Consider the following 17,232-nt stretch of genomic DNA (forward strand, 5'->3'; position numbering starts at 1 on the left):
CTTCAAAGTTCTGTATTCTAACACATCAGTTTCCTTTGCCCTACTTAATGTTTTGAAAGATTGCTTTGATCCTGTTCATACAGTTGTTTCCTGCTAAAATGACTATACTTAAGTTATTAGATTAAGTATAATGTAGTATGTATCATCATTGCATCATAATTCTGATGTTTGAGATACAAGCCAACTTCACAGGGTTGTTGTGAGGAAAAAACACATGTGTGCCAGTCAGATGTATGCTGGGGGGGCGGGGGGGGCAATTTCAGTGCTTGCCCCGGGCGCCGTTTTCCCTAGTTACGCCTCTGAAACAGAACCAGAACAACCAGAAAAGGAAAACAATCCTGTACATCTTGTGAAATAGCCACGTCTTATAAAATCACAGTATAGCATCTGCCAGTAGCATGGACAGCAGTCTTTTGTAGCATTTGGCCACATGCCATTACTACAACTCCTCACATGTGGGTGCTGGGGGAGCTGTAATGCTTGTACCATTGTGTGGCTAGATCCTACAGATAACTGGCAAGTTGATCAGTTGCCAATTACACTACAGACGGTAGTCAAAATATGATCTTCAGAACAGCCCCTCGAGTAATCCAAACTCCTTGAGTAATTCAAGCAGTACAAAATTAATTACTCAAACTCCTTGAGTAATTCAAACAGGACAAAATGTACTGTTTGAAAAGCAGTACATGATTGTCTCTGTCAAATTTTCAGTAAACATCTGTGAGCAAGTCAGCAGGAATCTAGTTTTATGATCATGGATAGTTCCCAAAAATCTGCACAGAAGACCAGTTGTGTACTACCATTTTCCAATGTGTAATGCCTCAGTGGGAATAATCTCCAAATCAGTCCTTTGATGGGAGACCATTATGCCAGAAGAGGCCCTCTCATAGCTGCTTGGAGGGAGAAGTTAAGCAGGTGTGGCTTCTCTTTTTACTGCAGTGCTGTGGCAGGAGAAGATGCACCTGCTTCCAGCTGAAGCCAGGCATGTCCTTTGTGGAACTTCAGAATGTTGCCACTTGAGGAGGGAGAGCCCACCTGCTGCTTGGCTATTAGAGGTAGAAGAGGCCTCTTGGGTTAAGCATTAGCAAGCTTTACTTAAGCCTTTCTCATGAATATTTTTCCAGCTCTCAGTGTCAGTTGGCACAGTTGGTCACTTTTTGGCAGGCAGAGGTTTGAATATCCATTGCTGCTCCAGAGGATATAGTTGAGAGTTTTAAGATGGGTGCAACAATTGGACCAATGATACTGAGAAACAAGAATAATACATGATAGAGAGAGGGAGAGAGAGAGAAAGACCACATGTAAATACGCAAAACTCATACACAACTGCCTCATGTTGCATATAAAGCTGCTCAGTCCTATTTGCTCATCTTTGTCAGGAGCACACACAAAAAAAGTGTTGAAATGGGGAGACCAAGAAACTTCATTTAGCATAAAAAGGAAAACTTACTTTTTCAATCCTGTTGATGATTACCTAACCTCTTAGAGATTGTTGATTTGGGTTATAAAATGATTAATAATGTTGATTTGGGTATAAAAATTTAACAAATAAATAATGTCTGCCCAGGACTGTATCTGGGTATGCTTATACTTTATACGATATTAGAGACAAATGCTGATCTGGCTTGGTGTGATGAAATAAATGGTTCTTTTTCAACCCTTGTCTTTTCTTGTATGTGCTTTCAATTCAAATGCAGGGCTTGGATGCAGATAGCCTCCGAGTGGAACCACTAGGTGAGGATAGCAATGGCGCCCTCTACTGGTACTTCTATGGCACTCGAATGTACAAAGAGGAACCCGCAAAACCAAATGGAGAGCTAGCTTCAGACAGGTACAGATGTCCCTCTGTCAACGAGGAGGGTGGGTAAGGGAACCAGAGAGAAGGACATTTTGAAATTAAATAGTGGTTATCCTAGCAAGGAGTACAAGATTGACAAGTACCCAGCTTACTATTTTATGTATTTATTTAACATATTTTATTACGCCCAAAACTTACGTCTGTAATAACAAAAATAACAAAACAAAATAAATGACAACAGAAAAGTTAAAACATCAGTTTTAACTAATGTTCTGATCTCTACTACTATTATTTATCACTTATACGGATCACTTGCAATTTTCAGAATGCTTTATTGTTTTTATTCCTTTTGCAGCATGCCTGTAAAATAGACCACTGTTGTCCCTACTTTAAAGTTGGGGAGCTGAAGCTGAGAGAACAATTATTTCAAGGTTACCCAAGGCTACCAACAGGCAGAGCTGGAACTTGAACCCATGATCTAGCTTCTAGACCACAGTGGTTCTTGTGTAGGGCAGATAATGCTGAGGATGGCCTTTTGTATGTCTTGCATGTTCTGCAACTTGATTTAGGAGAGCTCACCTCCATCCCTTTTCAGAGCTCAAGTCATATACAAGTACTTGGTGGGAATTCATTTCCTAAGAAGTAGCTGTGCCCTTTCTACTTCTCTTATCCCCTTGGAGTTAACCTTTCTCCTAGCTTTGGCTCACAGCAGCTGTTCCCATACATCTTACTGTCGCTGCTCTTTCCTTATCCTCCTGCTCTTGCCAACTACTGCTATCATATTCTGTAGAAAGTTCGTAACTTTTTGATGTGTTCCAGGGGATGTGGGACACAGACATGCGCTCCAAACATTCCTGGAAAAATAGTAAAGAGACGAGGGCGACCTCCAAAACGGAAAAAATTGCTGGAAGAAAATCTTTTGAGGTAAAGGAATACTACAAAGGAATGAATGTGAACTGATAGTTGTGTGGCCTTTTGAAGGATACCTGTTTCCTAAGTGAAGCTTGCTAGTTGGAATCTAATCTAATTCTCCTGCATCTTTTGCACCACAAAGTGTGGCTTCTACAGATCTGCTAAGTATGGTAAGCTCTGTATAATAATTGGATGGACCTTTTATAATACTTGATTCTTCACTGGTCACATATGTGCTTCCACAGGAGTAAATCAGGGAAATTGTAACTGCCTCCTACACTTGTGATATTGCCATTAATTGTATGCTTTGATCATCAGGCAATGATGTTTGGACCATTTCCCTTACGTAGTCAATACCACAAGTGGTGTCACCTTGTAGCAATTGATTAAATGGTGCTGTTTCCTGGCATGTGGTATCTGAAACCACGGTTTGATTCTGTTTTGTTTGAAAAAACTACAGTTTTCATAGTGGGATACTGGTTTATTCAAAATGGAAAGCAGAATCTTTCAGTCTCTTCCCCTTGAGTGCAAAGGAGGGTGAGTATACAAGCCCAAGACTCACCATGGCTCTTTCACAGTTATGGTTTAGATTATAGCCTGAATCCTGTAGTTTCTATTATTATTATTTTTGGTCTTTTTAGGGCAGGGCTGCTCAACTTTGGCCCTCCTGCAGATGTTGGCCTACAACTCCCACAATCCCTGACTATTGGCCACTGTGGCTAGGGATTATGGAAGTTGTGATCCAAAAAACAGCTGGAGAGCCTTGAGCAGGCCTGTTTTAGGGTATCACATCCCGTGTGTGTGACACTCCTAACACCTTTGGAGCTTATGCCATGTATCTGGTGAAGCAGGCTCTTGGCTTCAGAATCCTTCCAATAAGTCAGTTGGTCTTTAAGATGTCAGGGGCAGTGGTGCTCTTACCCTTGGACTCTGGGGCTGAAGTCCAGGGCCTCCACACCTCCTGGGGGCCCCCAAATCCTCCTTAGGCTATCCTGGGTGATGTAGTTGCCGCTGGCCTGCATTGCACTGGGCAGCCGAGTGTGATTGTGATGTGTGCTGCGTCCTTTAAAGACAGAGAGGGGACTAGGGAAAGAAAAATGTGGGGTGGGAATGTGTTAAGTTGCTTATTGAAATGTTTCTGCAACTGCATATTTGGCCTTGGAGGATTTTGACATTGGTGTGGCCGGTGATTCTGTCGATGCCCTGGTGGGAACCTGGAACAGGGAACTCATCAGGGCAGTAGACATGATTGCTCCTAAGCGTCCCTTCCGACCTTCTGCAAAAATGGCCCTTTGGTATACTGAGGAGTTGTGGGGGCTGAAGTGGTTGGGTAGGTGATTAGAACGCAAGTGGAGGAGAACTCGGTTTGAATCTGACAGGATACAGCATGTGACCCATTTGAAGAGTTATGCGGTCGCGGTGCGTGCGGCAAAAAAGAGTTTTTGGTCTGTGCGCATTGTGGCTGCAGGTTCGTGCTCAGCGGAGCTATCCCGGGTTGTGAGGAGTTTGATTTCTGCTCCTTCTACTTCAAATCAGTCCCCAGAGTTGCTCTGCTGTGATGCCTTTAATGCATTTTTTTTGCAAACAAGATCTCCTGTATTCGGGCCGACTTGGACTCCACTGTTTTTGCAGGATCTGTGGAGGAGGTGTCCAGCAATCCCTCTTGCAGTATTAGATTGGATCAGTTTCAATCTGTGACTCCTGAGGATGTGGACAAGCTGCTTGGGGCAGTGCAGCCTACCACCTGTTCTCCGGATCCTTGCCCAACTTAGCTGCTTCTATCTAGCAGGGAGATTGTTGGAGGTGGCCTAGTTAATATCATAAATGCATCGCTGAGGGAGGGTAGGGTGCCTCCCTGTCTGAAGGAGGCAATGTTTAGACTGCTCTTAAAGAAGCCTTCCCTGGACCCCTTAGCGATGGATAATTACAGGCCAATCTCCCTTGGTTGGGCAAGGTGATTGAGAGGGTGGTGGCCAACCAGCTCCAGGCAGTCTTGGAGGAAACTGATTATCTAGATCCATTTCAAACTGGCTTTAGGGCTGGCTACGGGGTTGAGACAGCCTTGGTTGGCCTGATGGATGACCTTTACCGGGGAATTGACAGGGGGAGTGTGACTGTGCTGGTTCTTCTGGATCTCTTGGTGGCGTTCGATACCATAGACCATAGTATCCTTCTGGATCGCCTGGGGGAGTTGGGGATAGGGGCCACTGCTTTGCAGTGGTGCCGTCTCTTATCTCTCAGGTAGATTCCAGATGGTGGAGCTTGGTGACAGTTGCTCCTCAAAACGGGAGCTGCTATATGGAGTCCCCCAGGGCTTCATTCTGTCACCAATGCTTTTCAATTTCTACATGAAACCGTTGAGTGAGGTCATCAGGAGATTTGGTGCTGGGTGTTATCAGTATGCTGATGACACCCAAATCTACGTCTGCTTTTCATCTTCAGGAAATGGCACTCATTCTCTAAATGCCTGCCTACAGGCAGTAATTGGCTGGATGAGGGAGAACAAATTGAAGCTGAATCCAAGCAAGATGGAGGTGCTCATTGTGGGGGCTCAGAATCTGAGGGATGAGTTAGATCTCCCTGTCCTGGATGGGGTTACACTCCCCCAAAAGGAGCAGGTGTGCAGCTTGGGAGTATTCCTGGACCCAGGCCTCACTCTGGTATCTCAGGTGGAGGCCATGGCCAGGAGTGCTTTCTATCAGCTTCGGCTGCTTTGACAGCTGCATCCATTCCTTGAAGAGGATGACCTCAAAACAGTGGTGCATCAGCTGGTAACCTCCCGGCTCGACTACTGCAATGCGCTCTACGTGGGGCTGCCTTTGTACATAGTCTGGAAACTTCAGTTAGTTCAGAATGTGGCAGCCAGGTTGGTCTCTGGGGCAACCCGGAGAGACCATATTATGCCTGTTTTGAAACAGCTACACTGGCTGCCGATATGTTTCCAGGCAAAATATAAAGTGCTGGTTATTACCTTTAAAGCCCTGAACGGCTTAGGTTCGAGTTATCTAAGAGAGCGCCTTCTTTTACATGATCCCCACCGCACCTTAAGATCATCTGAGGAGGTCCGTCTCCAGTTGCCACTGGTTCGTCTGGTGGCGACGCAGCGGCGGGCCTTTTCTGTAGCTGCTCCTGGGCTGTGGAATGCACTCCTGGCAGAAATTCATAATTTGAGATCATTGCCGTCCTTCAGGAGAGCCCTGAAAACCTACCTACTTGGCCTGGCCTTCCAGGGTTTTAAATGATTAACTGTTTTAAATTGTTGCCCTGATTTTCAGGGCTTTTAGCTGTTTTATTGGTTTTATTGTGTTTTAATAGTTTTTAATTGTTAATTTGTTTTAATTGTTTTTATCATGCTGTGAACCGCCCTGAGCCATTTTGGAAGGGTGGTATATAAATCTAATTAATAAAAATAAATATTTGCATAAATATACACCACATGTTAAAAATACTGTGTTTGTCACAGGGTGTGTGTGTGGGGGGGATGGTGCTTAACTTGCAGTGGGAGGGGGACCCCCCACTCGGAGGGGAGTCCTCCAAAGGCCTTTAGGTTCGGGCTCCAAAATTACCCAAGTACACCTCTGGTCATGGGACAGTATCCAGTCTGGTTAGTAATGACTGCACACCATAGAAATAGATGAAATAAGTTAGTAATTATCAATTTAAGTTCCATTAGTTTGGGTGATTCCCATTGTTCGTACGTGAGCCAGCTGAGATGTTTGGTATCATTGTGGGCAGCGGGACTAATGCTCATTGTGATGTTTGGCAAGGTCTACACCCCTAGAGATGGAAAATAGGCAATAGCATTGCAATACTTTCCGCTTTCAGGAGCCAGCGTGGTGTAGTGGTTAGAGTGCTGGACTAGGACCGGGGAGACCCGAGTTCAAATCCCCATTCAGCCATGAAACTAGCTGGGTGACTCTGGGCCAGTCACTTCTCTCTCAGCCTAACCTACTTCACAGGGTTGTTGTGAAAGAGAAACTCAAGTATGCAGTACACCGCTCTGGGCTCCTTGGAGGATGTGCCGGATATAAATGTAATTAATTAATTAATTAATTAATTAATTAATTAATTAATTAATTAATAAAAGGGCCATTGGGCCTGCAGTGGCCAAATTTGCAATAGTGTCTTAAAAGCCTTAAAACATTTTAACACAAAAACTACTATAACATTTTATCAGTGTTGTCAGAGGAATGCAGATGAAAATTATAAGGAATGTTCTCCAAAGATAATTCCATGGAGAGAGCACAACAATTTGTTCATTGAGACTCTAACCCTACTGTAACCCTTTCTTTCCTCTGTGCAAAAATGACTGATATTTTATCTTTTGGGGGGTTGGGATAAAGAAGGGGTGATAACACAGAGAAAGCTGTAAGTTCAGCTTTCCATCTGTGGGAGCTATTTTCCATCTGTTGCCAAAAATTATTATGAGCATTCAACCCCTGTGGTTCTGAATGCCAAAATTTATGGCCCTGATTAATGGATGATGTGTTATGTTGTTTTGGTATTACATTCTAAAATGGCTATTTTTTTAGAACTGGATTAGGGCTTGGTTTACCCTTGGTTTATGCTAAAGAAGCATAAACTGTGGATCTGGATCATGATCCATTGGCATTCATAAGCATTGATTTCTGCACTTGCTCAGGGGCCTCATTGAAGGATTAACTAGCTCCTCATGGTGCCCACTCTGCCTTGCACATGCTCAGTGCTTCTGTTGGTATCGGTAGTTCGGGTGCCATTTTCTCAATTCCTTTCTGACCACCAGAGAATCAACACCTCATTGCTTAGCTCCTCAGTTACACATAGGTTCTATAGAACCTAGAGAGAGAAAGGTTATTGGTATTATTGGCTAGACACAGACTGCTTTTGACCATTCTTTGTGACCAGACTGGAATGTTTGTTAAAGAGAGTTTTGGACTGGTTTTTTAACTATTATATGTGCAACAGACACCGGACTTGGTCAACTGCTCTGCAACAAACTCCCTCAACAATGGAAGCTAAAAAACCTTTCAAACGTTTGGAGTGTAAGGCAACGTTGCCTTCCACAGAATACCATGATTCTTGCCTAATGTGTTTAAGGGGTTTAGCACATCTTTTCAGCATGTAAGATTTGCTGTTCATTCTCCAAACTTTGAAAAATCTGGCACTTGAGTTATGAGCAGAGCTTTTAAAAGACGTGCTCCACCCACTAACACCAAGACCAGATAATCCTTCAACATTGAAGTCAACTATGAGCTCAACATCAAAGGAACAGCTAGGGTCTGTGCACTTGCATTCGAAAACCTCGGCTGTAGCTCAGTCATCCTCAGTATTGGGCACTGTTTTCAAATGCCCCAAGAAGATCATGAAGGAGACCAGACATAAGGAGAAGGAAAAGAGAAGCTCTTCAGAGGAAGAGTTAGCTTCTCCACCACCTAAAAAACATAAGAGCAAATCGACATCGAAGGATGGAACCCCATCTCCTTCAGGTTTGCAGATAAAGCATCAGTCTTCTCCTATAACTATTGAAGGTTCAACATCACAAGTCCTGGTATTGAAGACAGCTGCCAATACTGTGTCAACATTAACCTGCATCTGCCAAATTCCTTTAGCTACTGTGCCTCCACATCGAGTTCTGAGACACTCTTCAGCAAGGACACCTTTTCAGTCTCCTTCATTGCCAAGAGAGTGTACTCTACAACGCCAGCAAGTGCTGTCACCCAGTACTTCACTCATTAAGTTTGAGTCAGAGAGAAACCTCTTGGAGGAGGAGACGGCATTGGATCATACAGTTGAATACATTGCTGTCGATTCTGGACTCCACAAACAGTACCCCTTCAGGGTCTACATTTCATGGCTTCTTGAGAAGTGGCCTCGACATCGATCCCGATATTGACGAGGTTCCTGAAAACTCCCTCAATGTCGCCTGTTCGTTTAACCATGAAGCACAGCATGGCATCCAGACTGGTACCAGTAACAACTCAGCCATCAACATTGGCTCCATCGACTTTGTGGGCACCGCTTATTTGAAAGTCTCCACTCCAGTATGTTGACATGCAAGAGCCTTTAAGACAGAGGGAAATTACCCACTTCTGTGGGTTCAGACATTTAACTTAAACTGTTATGCCAGATGATTATGCAGAATTCCAGATGTGGAAAGCGCAAAGAGCATCCAAGCACTATGTGCCAGGTTCTCAGCAGCCGCATATTTGCAGTAGACCACTTATGGTCAGTAGCAACGTCTCCAGCCACAGGCACAAGCCACAGTTACACAACTATTGCTGTACCAACCACCTAAAATGACTGCTGCACTACAGATGGGGATTATACCCATTCATCACCACATCATGTCTGCTACTGTTAGCCAGTCTACACAGTTGGAGGCTCCAAGTGTGCCTCAAACAGTATTTTCACTACCACTTAAACTTATGCCTGAACCTAAAGAACAGCCAAGGAAGAAAGAAGTACCATCAGGGGATGAAGAGGACTCAGCATCTGAATTTGATGCTGATTCATAAGACACAAGACCTTTCTGGCCCTCCATCTGATGTGCTTGCAAGACTATCCATTTCACCCTCAGAGGAGTTAAAGGCCTACCACATCCACCTTACTGAAATGGCTGAGGCACTGGGATTAGACATCAAGCTCCCAGTTGCAGACGTAAAGGATCCTGTGTACAATATAATGGCTGCCGCACAGTCGTCTCAATCAGTGGCACTTCCTATGCTGCAGTAATATCTCAGACTACTCAGGCTGCATGGGAAGTGCTGTAGACGTCCATTATCAACAGACATTACTAGGCAAAAATTAAGAACCTTCAAACATCTGGCTGAGTCATGTGCTGTGACCACTGCAGTCGCTATTCGACAGCATGCCTGGCTGAGATCCACCAATCTTCAGCAGGGTATGAAGGAGCACATCAAAGGCCAAACTTTTGACTACACTGACTTGGTCCTCACAGCAGCCATTCATCCAACATTATGCCATTGATCTTCACACTGCAGTGCAGGCGTGTTTTGGGAGAAGTGTGTAAAAGGGGGTGTTATAGTAGTGGTTTCTGAGCATACTGCACCCACCACCTTGATGGAAGCTAGTTATTCACCCAATACTTATGAATGACAACAGATCACGATCTAGATAAACAGGTTGCTTACTAGTAACTGATGATCTGGTAGTAATCTGTGGTCATCATGAGACCCTCCCAAAGCTTCCCCGCTGCTGCAGTGGTAGGTAGGTAGGGAGATAGACAGATAGTTATTAAACTTACCTCTTAAACATGGGATCATTGTTAAGGTATGATGGTCTTCCAGGAACCGGGAAAATGGTGTCCGAACTGCCGATACCAACAGAAGCAGTGAGCATGTGCAAGGCAGAGTGGGTGCTGCGAGGAGCTTGCTAACCCTTCTGTGAGGTCCTTGTGCAGGAACAAAACCCAATGCTTATGAATGACAATGGATCACTACCAGATCATCAGTTACAACCTGTTTTTGCAGAGGAAAAATGCCAGTTTGTAAAAAGTACTTAATTTGGGATGTTTGATTTTATTTTGAAGTTTGCACTCTTGCAGAATGTGGAACGTTTTAGTAATGATAGTGTAGTGGAGAATAAGGCAAGTGGGTAAGAGGCAGGAAAAGAAGCTACATAGGCTCTGACCACTGAAAAAGCCACTTGTCCTAGTCTGGTTTCTGTGCAGGTTAGTAAATACTGCCCACAAACTCTTAGACTGCTCTCTACAGCCATGAGGCTTAGATCTCTCTCTCCCTCAGCTGAAAATAGAGTTCAAATGGATCAGATTTTATTTGCAATTTGTAATCTAGTATTAAAATGGAGTTTATAGTACCATCTACAAACAGCTGTGACATTCCAGCAGTAGAGATATGCCCGAAAGACAATTTGGCATCCAAATTGTGAGCACATCCCTTGACAATCTAGGGCTTACATAGCCTTTTTAACACAGAGAGGAGCAGGTCCATACCTTCTCCTCCCTCACTCGCAGCCATTATTGTAATCCTAGCGCTCCCCGACCAGCTATGCCCACATGGCTGCGGGGCATCTCTCAGCTGCCTCTGCGCATGCATGGAAACTGTGTGCATGCTGGTGTTGCACAGAGGTAGCTGTGAGACACTGCCGCCGCCCCCAGCGCACAGGCATAGCTCGGGGGAGTGCCAGGATTATGGCAATGGTGGTGATCGGAGGAGCAGCAGGTATGGTCCAGCTCTCCTCCATGTTAAAGGGGCTGTGTAAGTCCTTCGTTTTAAAGGGATGTGTCCACGATTTGGACACCGAATCATGGTTTGGCACATCCCTATCCAGCAATGGGTATGTTTGTATAAAAATTTGCTTCATATCATTTCCTAGAAAATAATATTTATTTTCTTTTCTTTGTTTTTGTCTGTAGAGAGAAGGCAGAAGAAAGTTCATTTGTGCAAGAGTCACACATGAGAAATGGTAAGGAGAAGTTCTGGACCTAAACTAAGCTTATATTCATGTTAATCTGAAAGCACATCATCTCAGACTGAAGGACCTCCTGCTAACTCCCTTCTCATTGCCCATTTCATTCTGAACAGGTGGGGACATATGACCATATGAAGCGGTCTTATACTGAGTCAGAGCATTAAAACATAAGAACATCTCTGCTGGATCAGGCCCAAGGCCCATGTAGTCCAGCATACTGTTTCACACAGTGGCCCACCAGATGCCACTCGAAGCCTACAGGCAGGAGTTGAGGGCGTGCCCTCTCTCCTGCTGTTACTCCTCTGCAACTGGTACTCGGAGGCATCCTGCCTTTGAGGCTGGAGGTGGCCTATAGTCCTCCAACTAGTAGCCAATGATAGACCTCTCCTCCATGAAGTTACCCAAACCCCTCTTAAAGCCATCCAGGTTGTTGGCTGTCACCACATCTTGTGGCAGAGAGTTCCACAAGTTCATTGTGCATTGTGTGAAAAAGTACTTCCGTTTGTTGGTCCTAGATTTCCTGGCAATCAGTTTCATGGGATGACCCCTGATTCTAGTGTTATGTGCGAGGGAGAAGAATTTCTCTTTATCCACTTTCTCCACACTATGCATGATTTTATAGACTTCTATCATGTCTCCCCACAATCGTTTTTTTTATTAAACTAAAAAGCCCCAGGTGTTGTAGCCTTACCTCATAAGAAAGGTGCTCTAGGCCCTTGATCATCTTGGTTGCCCTCTTCTGCACCTTTTCCAGTTCCACAATGTCCTTTTTTAGATGTGGTGACCAGAATTGTATGCAGTACTCTAGGTGTGGTTGCACCATCGTTTTGTATAAGGGCATGATAATATTAGCAGTTTTATCTTCAGTCCCCTTCCTAATGCCATTTTTGGAAGGGCGGTATAGAAATCGAATAAATAACATGATGATGATGATGATGATGATGATGATGATGATGATGATGATGATGATCCCTAGCATGGAATTGGCCTTCTTAACATCTGCCGCCGGTCCATCTAGCTCTGTATTGTCTGTACTGACTGGCAGTGGCTGTCTAAGCTTTCAGACAGGATCTTTCCTGTCTTTCTGGAGATGCGGAGACACAAAATTGAACCTGAGACCTTGTGCAGACACAGCATATGATCTGTTGCTGAACAGTGGACTCACCCCCGCCCCCAACCCTTTCTAAACAAGGGCACAAGAAGTAAATTATGATTTTATTTCTGGAATTCATGTAGCAAAATTCTCCGTTGTTGTTGTTTTAAGACTGGATATAGATAGGTGTTCACTAATTGCTCTAGCACTGGAGACCCTCTGCTCTAATGCTGACATTTTTTGTGCAGTGAAGTTGTTATTATTTTATTTATCACTAGTCTGCGGTGTGTTTCTTGACTGCTGGATCCTTTACTGTTGACAGTCAATGCTAAAAGGCAGAAGTTATCCACCACTTCAGTGTCTTCATGATCAATTCTGAGGCTGGTTGCTGTATCCGTTGTCATTAGTTTAGTCTTCTTTACGTTTAGTTGTAGTCCCATTTTTTCACTGTGTTCCTTAGCAATAGCACTTACATTTATATACCGCTTTATAGCCGGAGCTCTCTAAGCAGTTTACAATGATTTAGCATATTGCCCCCAACATTCTGGGTACTCATTTTCCCGACCTCGGAAGGATGGAAGGCTGAGTCAACCTTGAGTCAACCTGAGTCAACCTGAGTCAACCTTGACTTTCATTACTAGAGCTTGCAGATCATCCACGTTCTCAGCTATCAGAGTAGTGTCGTCAGTGTAGTGCAAGTTATTGATGTTTCTTTGATGTGGTCTCTGTCTTCTACACAAATGGGCTATGCGCCTGCTCAGAGACCTTGTCGGAATCTAACAAGCTCAATTCTCCTGCTTTGGGCAGGAACCCTGCCACAGCCGCTATATGCGGCTGCGCCACTCCTCATCCTCTCAGTCTTTCTTCGTCCGCGCTTCAGTGAACATTGTGGAGTCTGCAGCTCGACGACGAGTAGGATCCAGCGATCCCCTTGTTGTTTTTTCTCCCTGCTTCTTGTTTTCTTTTTATTCTTTCTTTCTCCGCGTAGTAGCATTTTTTGTTCTTTGCATTTTGTTTTAGCGGGTTTTTTCCTCCTGTGGAGCTCTGGTCCCTGCTGGGATGGAGCATGGTGGCTGGCCAGCCTTCAGCATTTATGCTGGGCATGACAAACTTTTAAAAATGTATCCGCTGCGGATTTAAAACCCCTTCCCCCAATACTCATACCAAGTGTCTCTTGTGGTTGGGGGAATCCCACATTGTCGAGACCTCATTGTCAGAAGTTCATGAAGCAGGCTCGCAAAAATCGGGCTTTTTGCCTGCATGCAGCCCTGTGGGATCTGGCTCTCCATTCTTTGGAAGCCTTGTCACTGAAGCAGTCAGAAAAGATGACTTCGTCAGCCCAATTGGAGCGTGCGTTGTCTGCTCCTATGGAGACCAAAAACCCAGCCTCAATACCGGTATCGGCATCCTCTGCCGCTCAATCATTGGCGACTTCGAGTGAGCCCGCACACCCAGAAGATCTTCCCCAGCGTCCGACACCTACAGTACCTAAGTCCTCTCCAGACCCCTTGGGGTTGGTACCTAAGTTGAAAAAGAAGAAACTGAAATTACATCGAGACTTGCTGGCGGGTCGTCATCTCCCTCCTATACCCAAGAAAAAGAAGGCAGAAGAGGTTCCTGCATCAGTGGTCCCTGTGGCCAAGACAACTAAAGTGGCTTTGGATCGTACCATGCAAAAGTTGTTGGTGTCAACGAGACCTACCTCACCTGTAGTGATGGAATCGTTCGACGTGGCCCACGATCGAACTCGGTTGAGTAGAGAACTTTTGGTGGCAACAGAGGAACCAGGTTACGCTTCATTGGAGGAGACGTATTCTACAACCAGACCTGCTAAAGATGCTTCATGGCTGCGAAGGCAATGGTCACTCCCTCGGGGCCAACAAGACCGTGTTCCCCTTAGAGACAGTGGTACCCGTTGTGGATCAGAAGAACGCTCCTCAACTTTCAGATAAGACCGAACCTGGGATCGTCGTGAACATTCCTATCCAGATGGATACCGAGAGACGGGATATCGCTCTCCCTTGAGCGCAGTTGATCCTTCTTATGGCGAGTGGTGCCGGGGCGCTGGATCATGCAGTTAGTACCAAATGGACTACTGGTCTGACTATTCCGACTATGCTCATCCCTGCTATGGGTCCCACTACTCAAAGGGTCCCATATACGGGAAACACTTGCCGATGAGAAACACTTGCCGACATGTGACGTATACGGAGCATGCGCGTGGCGGCGGCGGGTGCACACGTGCGCTGGAACGGGCGCATGCGTGTAACGTACTTAAGCTCTGGCAGGCCAACGACAGGGGCAGGGGCGGCAGGGAGGAACGCTGCTGCCCCAGAAATTTTAACAAAAACCACAGCGCCGGAGGGGGAAGAGCGGCGGGGGGGGGGTAAGTACTACTCCCCCCGCCCTTAAAGCTACAACCCTCCTCCATACCGAGCCGCCGGACCGGCTTGGATCCTGACCGGTTCGGATCCTGACCAGTTCGGAGGCCTCCAGCATGGCCTCCGAACCGGTTCGGGCACATCCCTATTTCTTACTATAGTTTTCATGATTGGCCATGCTGTAGCCCTATGTATAAATAACACCCAGACACTGATTGATCTGCCTTATGAGATTAGCATACTTATCTGTATTATGTATCTGAACTCACCCACACTTTGTGGATACCATGTGACACCACCCATAGATAGCTGAAAGATGACTATACAGATTTCCAGAAAGGCAGTGGTTTGAAAGAAGATTTTTCAGTTGCCAAAAAGTAATGTGGCATCTGTTGCATCCATATTTTCAATTATATTAAAAACAGTTGTAGACTGAGAATATGTAGTAATTGTCATATCCTTCAAATTTAGCTTACTTAAATGGCTGAAACTAAAATTATGAGATCTGCTATAATTTTCCCACAGGTATATAATACGTTTGGATACTGGCACTCCTCAAGTTACAAACATCCATACTTACAAACAAAGCTCTATAACATATTACATTAAAGAAGTCCCCAACTTACAAATGCCAATCTGCACATACAGACAAGTAATTACTCTTGCAGACTAAATGCATTCCAAGTTACGAACGTCCAGATTTCGGGACACAACCTGTTCATAAGTTTGGAGACTTCAGACAAACATATAAGATGAATTTGCAGAATTCTGATTGCTTGATGCCATCATACGGTTGGGTTACATGATACTTGTAAGGGTATTCTCTTTGGTCTAGCAAAAATAAGTTTTTTATTTTACGGAAGGTTCTCAAGGACGAAGTCATGGAACATGGTGGCTGCTGTGCCAGACAGAAGAGGAGTGGCGGCAGGTCACTGAAAGCTTCCGAGAGAGAACATCTTTAAGAGAACGGCAGCTCTATAAGCTCCTGAGTGAAGACTTCTTGCCAGAGATCTGCAACATGATTGCTCAAAAGGTAAATCTTAAATATTTGAATCCTTGGAGGCAGCCACAAATGTTGTGAGCAGGAATGCTTTTTGGTTGTGTGAAGGTAGTGGAGAGTGGACTTCAGGGTCCAGATTCTGTGACTAGGGAACCGAAATTGTCATTGGATTACATTTTTCAAATAATACTAATTGTCTTGAACATATTTAATTTGCATATTTTGTAAAATTTTGATTTTTCTTGAGAGCCTTAAATAATGTTAGAGGGATCGAGGTATGAAGGAGAAAAGAGACACGACTGGAAACTGTGGCAAGAAACAAGAACTATCCATAGTAAAAGACATTTAGTTTCTGGGTCATTCATACCAACTCCCTGAATTTCTGCGACATCTTTATATATTTACCAATATACATTTAAGCCTTTCTGTACAGTCCTGAACCTAGGAATTTTAAAAAATAATTCTTGTCTAGGGAGCCAGTAAACACTGGGGGAAAGGGAGGAAGAAGGCCTTGGATGTCTGGATCTCCTATAGCGATACTTTGAAAAATACAAGTTCCACATGCTGCCAGTGTAATAAATGATCATTTTATTTGTGGAAGGAGGTTACCTTGTGAAAGGAACCTCTTTAAGTGGTAGCTCTAAGGGAAGATATGCTTAGAAATGGAATGCTGGGTGGAATGCAGATGCACCTAATCACATTTATCTCTGTGGACAGCCCCCCACTACAGGTGAGATTGGCAGTGAGCTTGGCTAGAGGCTGTGCTGTCTTCTGAAGTATGTAGCTTGGCTGCTATGAGAGGGTACACTTGCTCTTTCTTGGACACATAAGAACAGCCCTGCTGGATCAGGCCCAAGGTCCATGTAGTCCAGCATCCTGTTTCACACAGTGGCCCACCAGATGCTGCTGGAAGCCTACAGGTTGAGGACATGCCCTCCTTCCTGCTGTTACTCCCCTTCAACTGGTACTCAGTTGAACTGGTACTCAGAGGCATCCTGCCTTTGAGGCTGGAGGTGGCCAATAGTCCTCCAACTAGTAGCCAATGATAGACCTCTCCTCCATGAAGTTATCCAAACCCTGCTTAAAGCCATCCAGGTTGTTGGCTGTCACCACATCTTGTGGCAGAGAGTTCCACAAGTTGATTGTGTGTTGTGTGAAAAAGTACTTCCGTTTGTTGGTCCTAGATTTCCTGGCAATCAGTTTCATGGGATGACCCCTGGTTCTAGTGTTATGTGAGAGGGAGAAGAATTTCTCTCTATCCAATACACCATGCATGATTTTATAGACCTCTATCATGTCTCCCCACAATCGTTTTTTTTCTAAACTAAATAGCCCCAGGTGTTGTAGCCTTGCCTCATAAGAAAGGTGCTCTAGGCCCCTGATCATCTTGGTTGCCCTCTTCTGCACCTTTTCCAGTTCCACAATGTCCTTTTTTAGATGTGGTGACCAGAATTGTACACAGTACTTCAGGTGTGGCCGCACCACGTATAAGGGCTTTATAATATTAGCAGTTTTATTTTCAGTCCCCTTCTAATGATCCCTAGCATGGAATTGGCCTTTTTCATAGCTGCTGCACATTGAGTCGACACTTTCAATGAGCTGTCCACCACGGCCCCAA

The 17,232-nt window shown here is 44.7% G+C and overlaps 1 protein-coding gene across 3 annotated transcripts in view; it reads left to right on the plus strand.

Moving 5' to 3' along the window:
* Positions 1-17,232, plus strand: part of LOC128327136 (chromatin remodeling regulator CECR2) — a 221,948-nt gene that overhangs the window by 142,606 nt on the left and 62,110 nt on the right. For all 3 annotated transcript variants that reach the window (XM_053255456.1, XM_053255455.1, XM_053255457.1), the window contains exons 4-7: positions 1,698-1,831; positions 2,618-2,722; positions 11,085-11,134; positions 15,478-15,647. In XM_053255456.1, the coding sequence (XP_053111431.1) occupies positions 1,698-1,831; positions 2,618-2,722; positions 11,085-11,134; positions 15,478-15,647 (459 nt within the window). The remainder of the gene's footprint in view (positions 1-1,697; positions 1,832-2,617; positions 2,723-11,084; positions 11,135-15,477; positions 15,648-17,232) is intronic.

The sequence above is a fragment of the Hemicordylus capensis genome, chromosome 5, assembly GCF_027244095.1.
Source record: "Hemicordylus capensis ecotype Gifberg chromosome 5, rHemCap1.1.pri, whole genome shotgun sequence".
In the NCBI taxonomy this organism is placed as follows: domain Eukaryota; kingdom Metazoa; phylum Chordata; class Lepidosauria; order Squamata; family Cordylidae; genus Hemicordylus; species Hemicordylus capensis.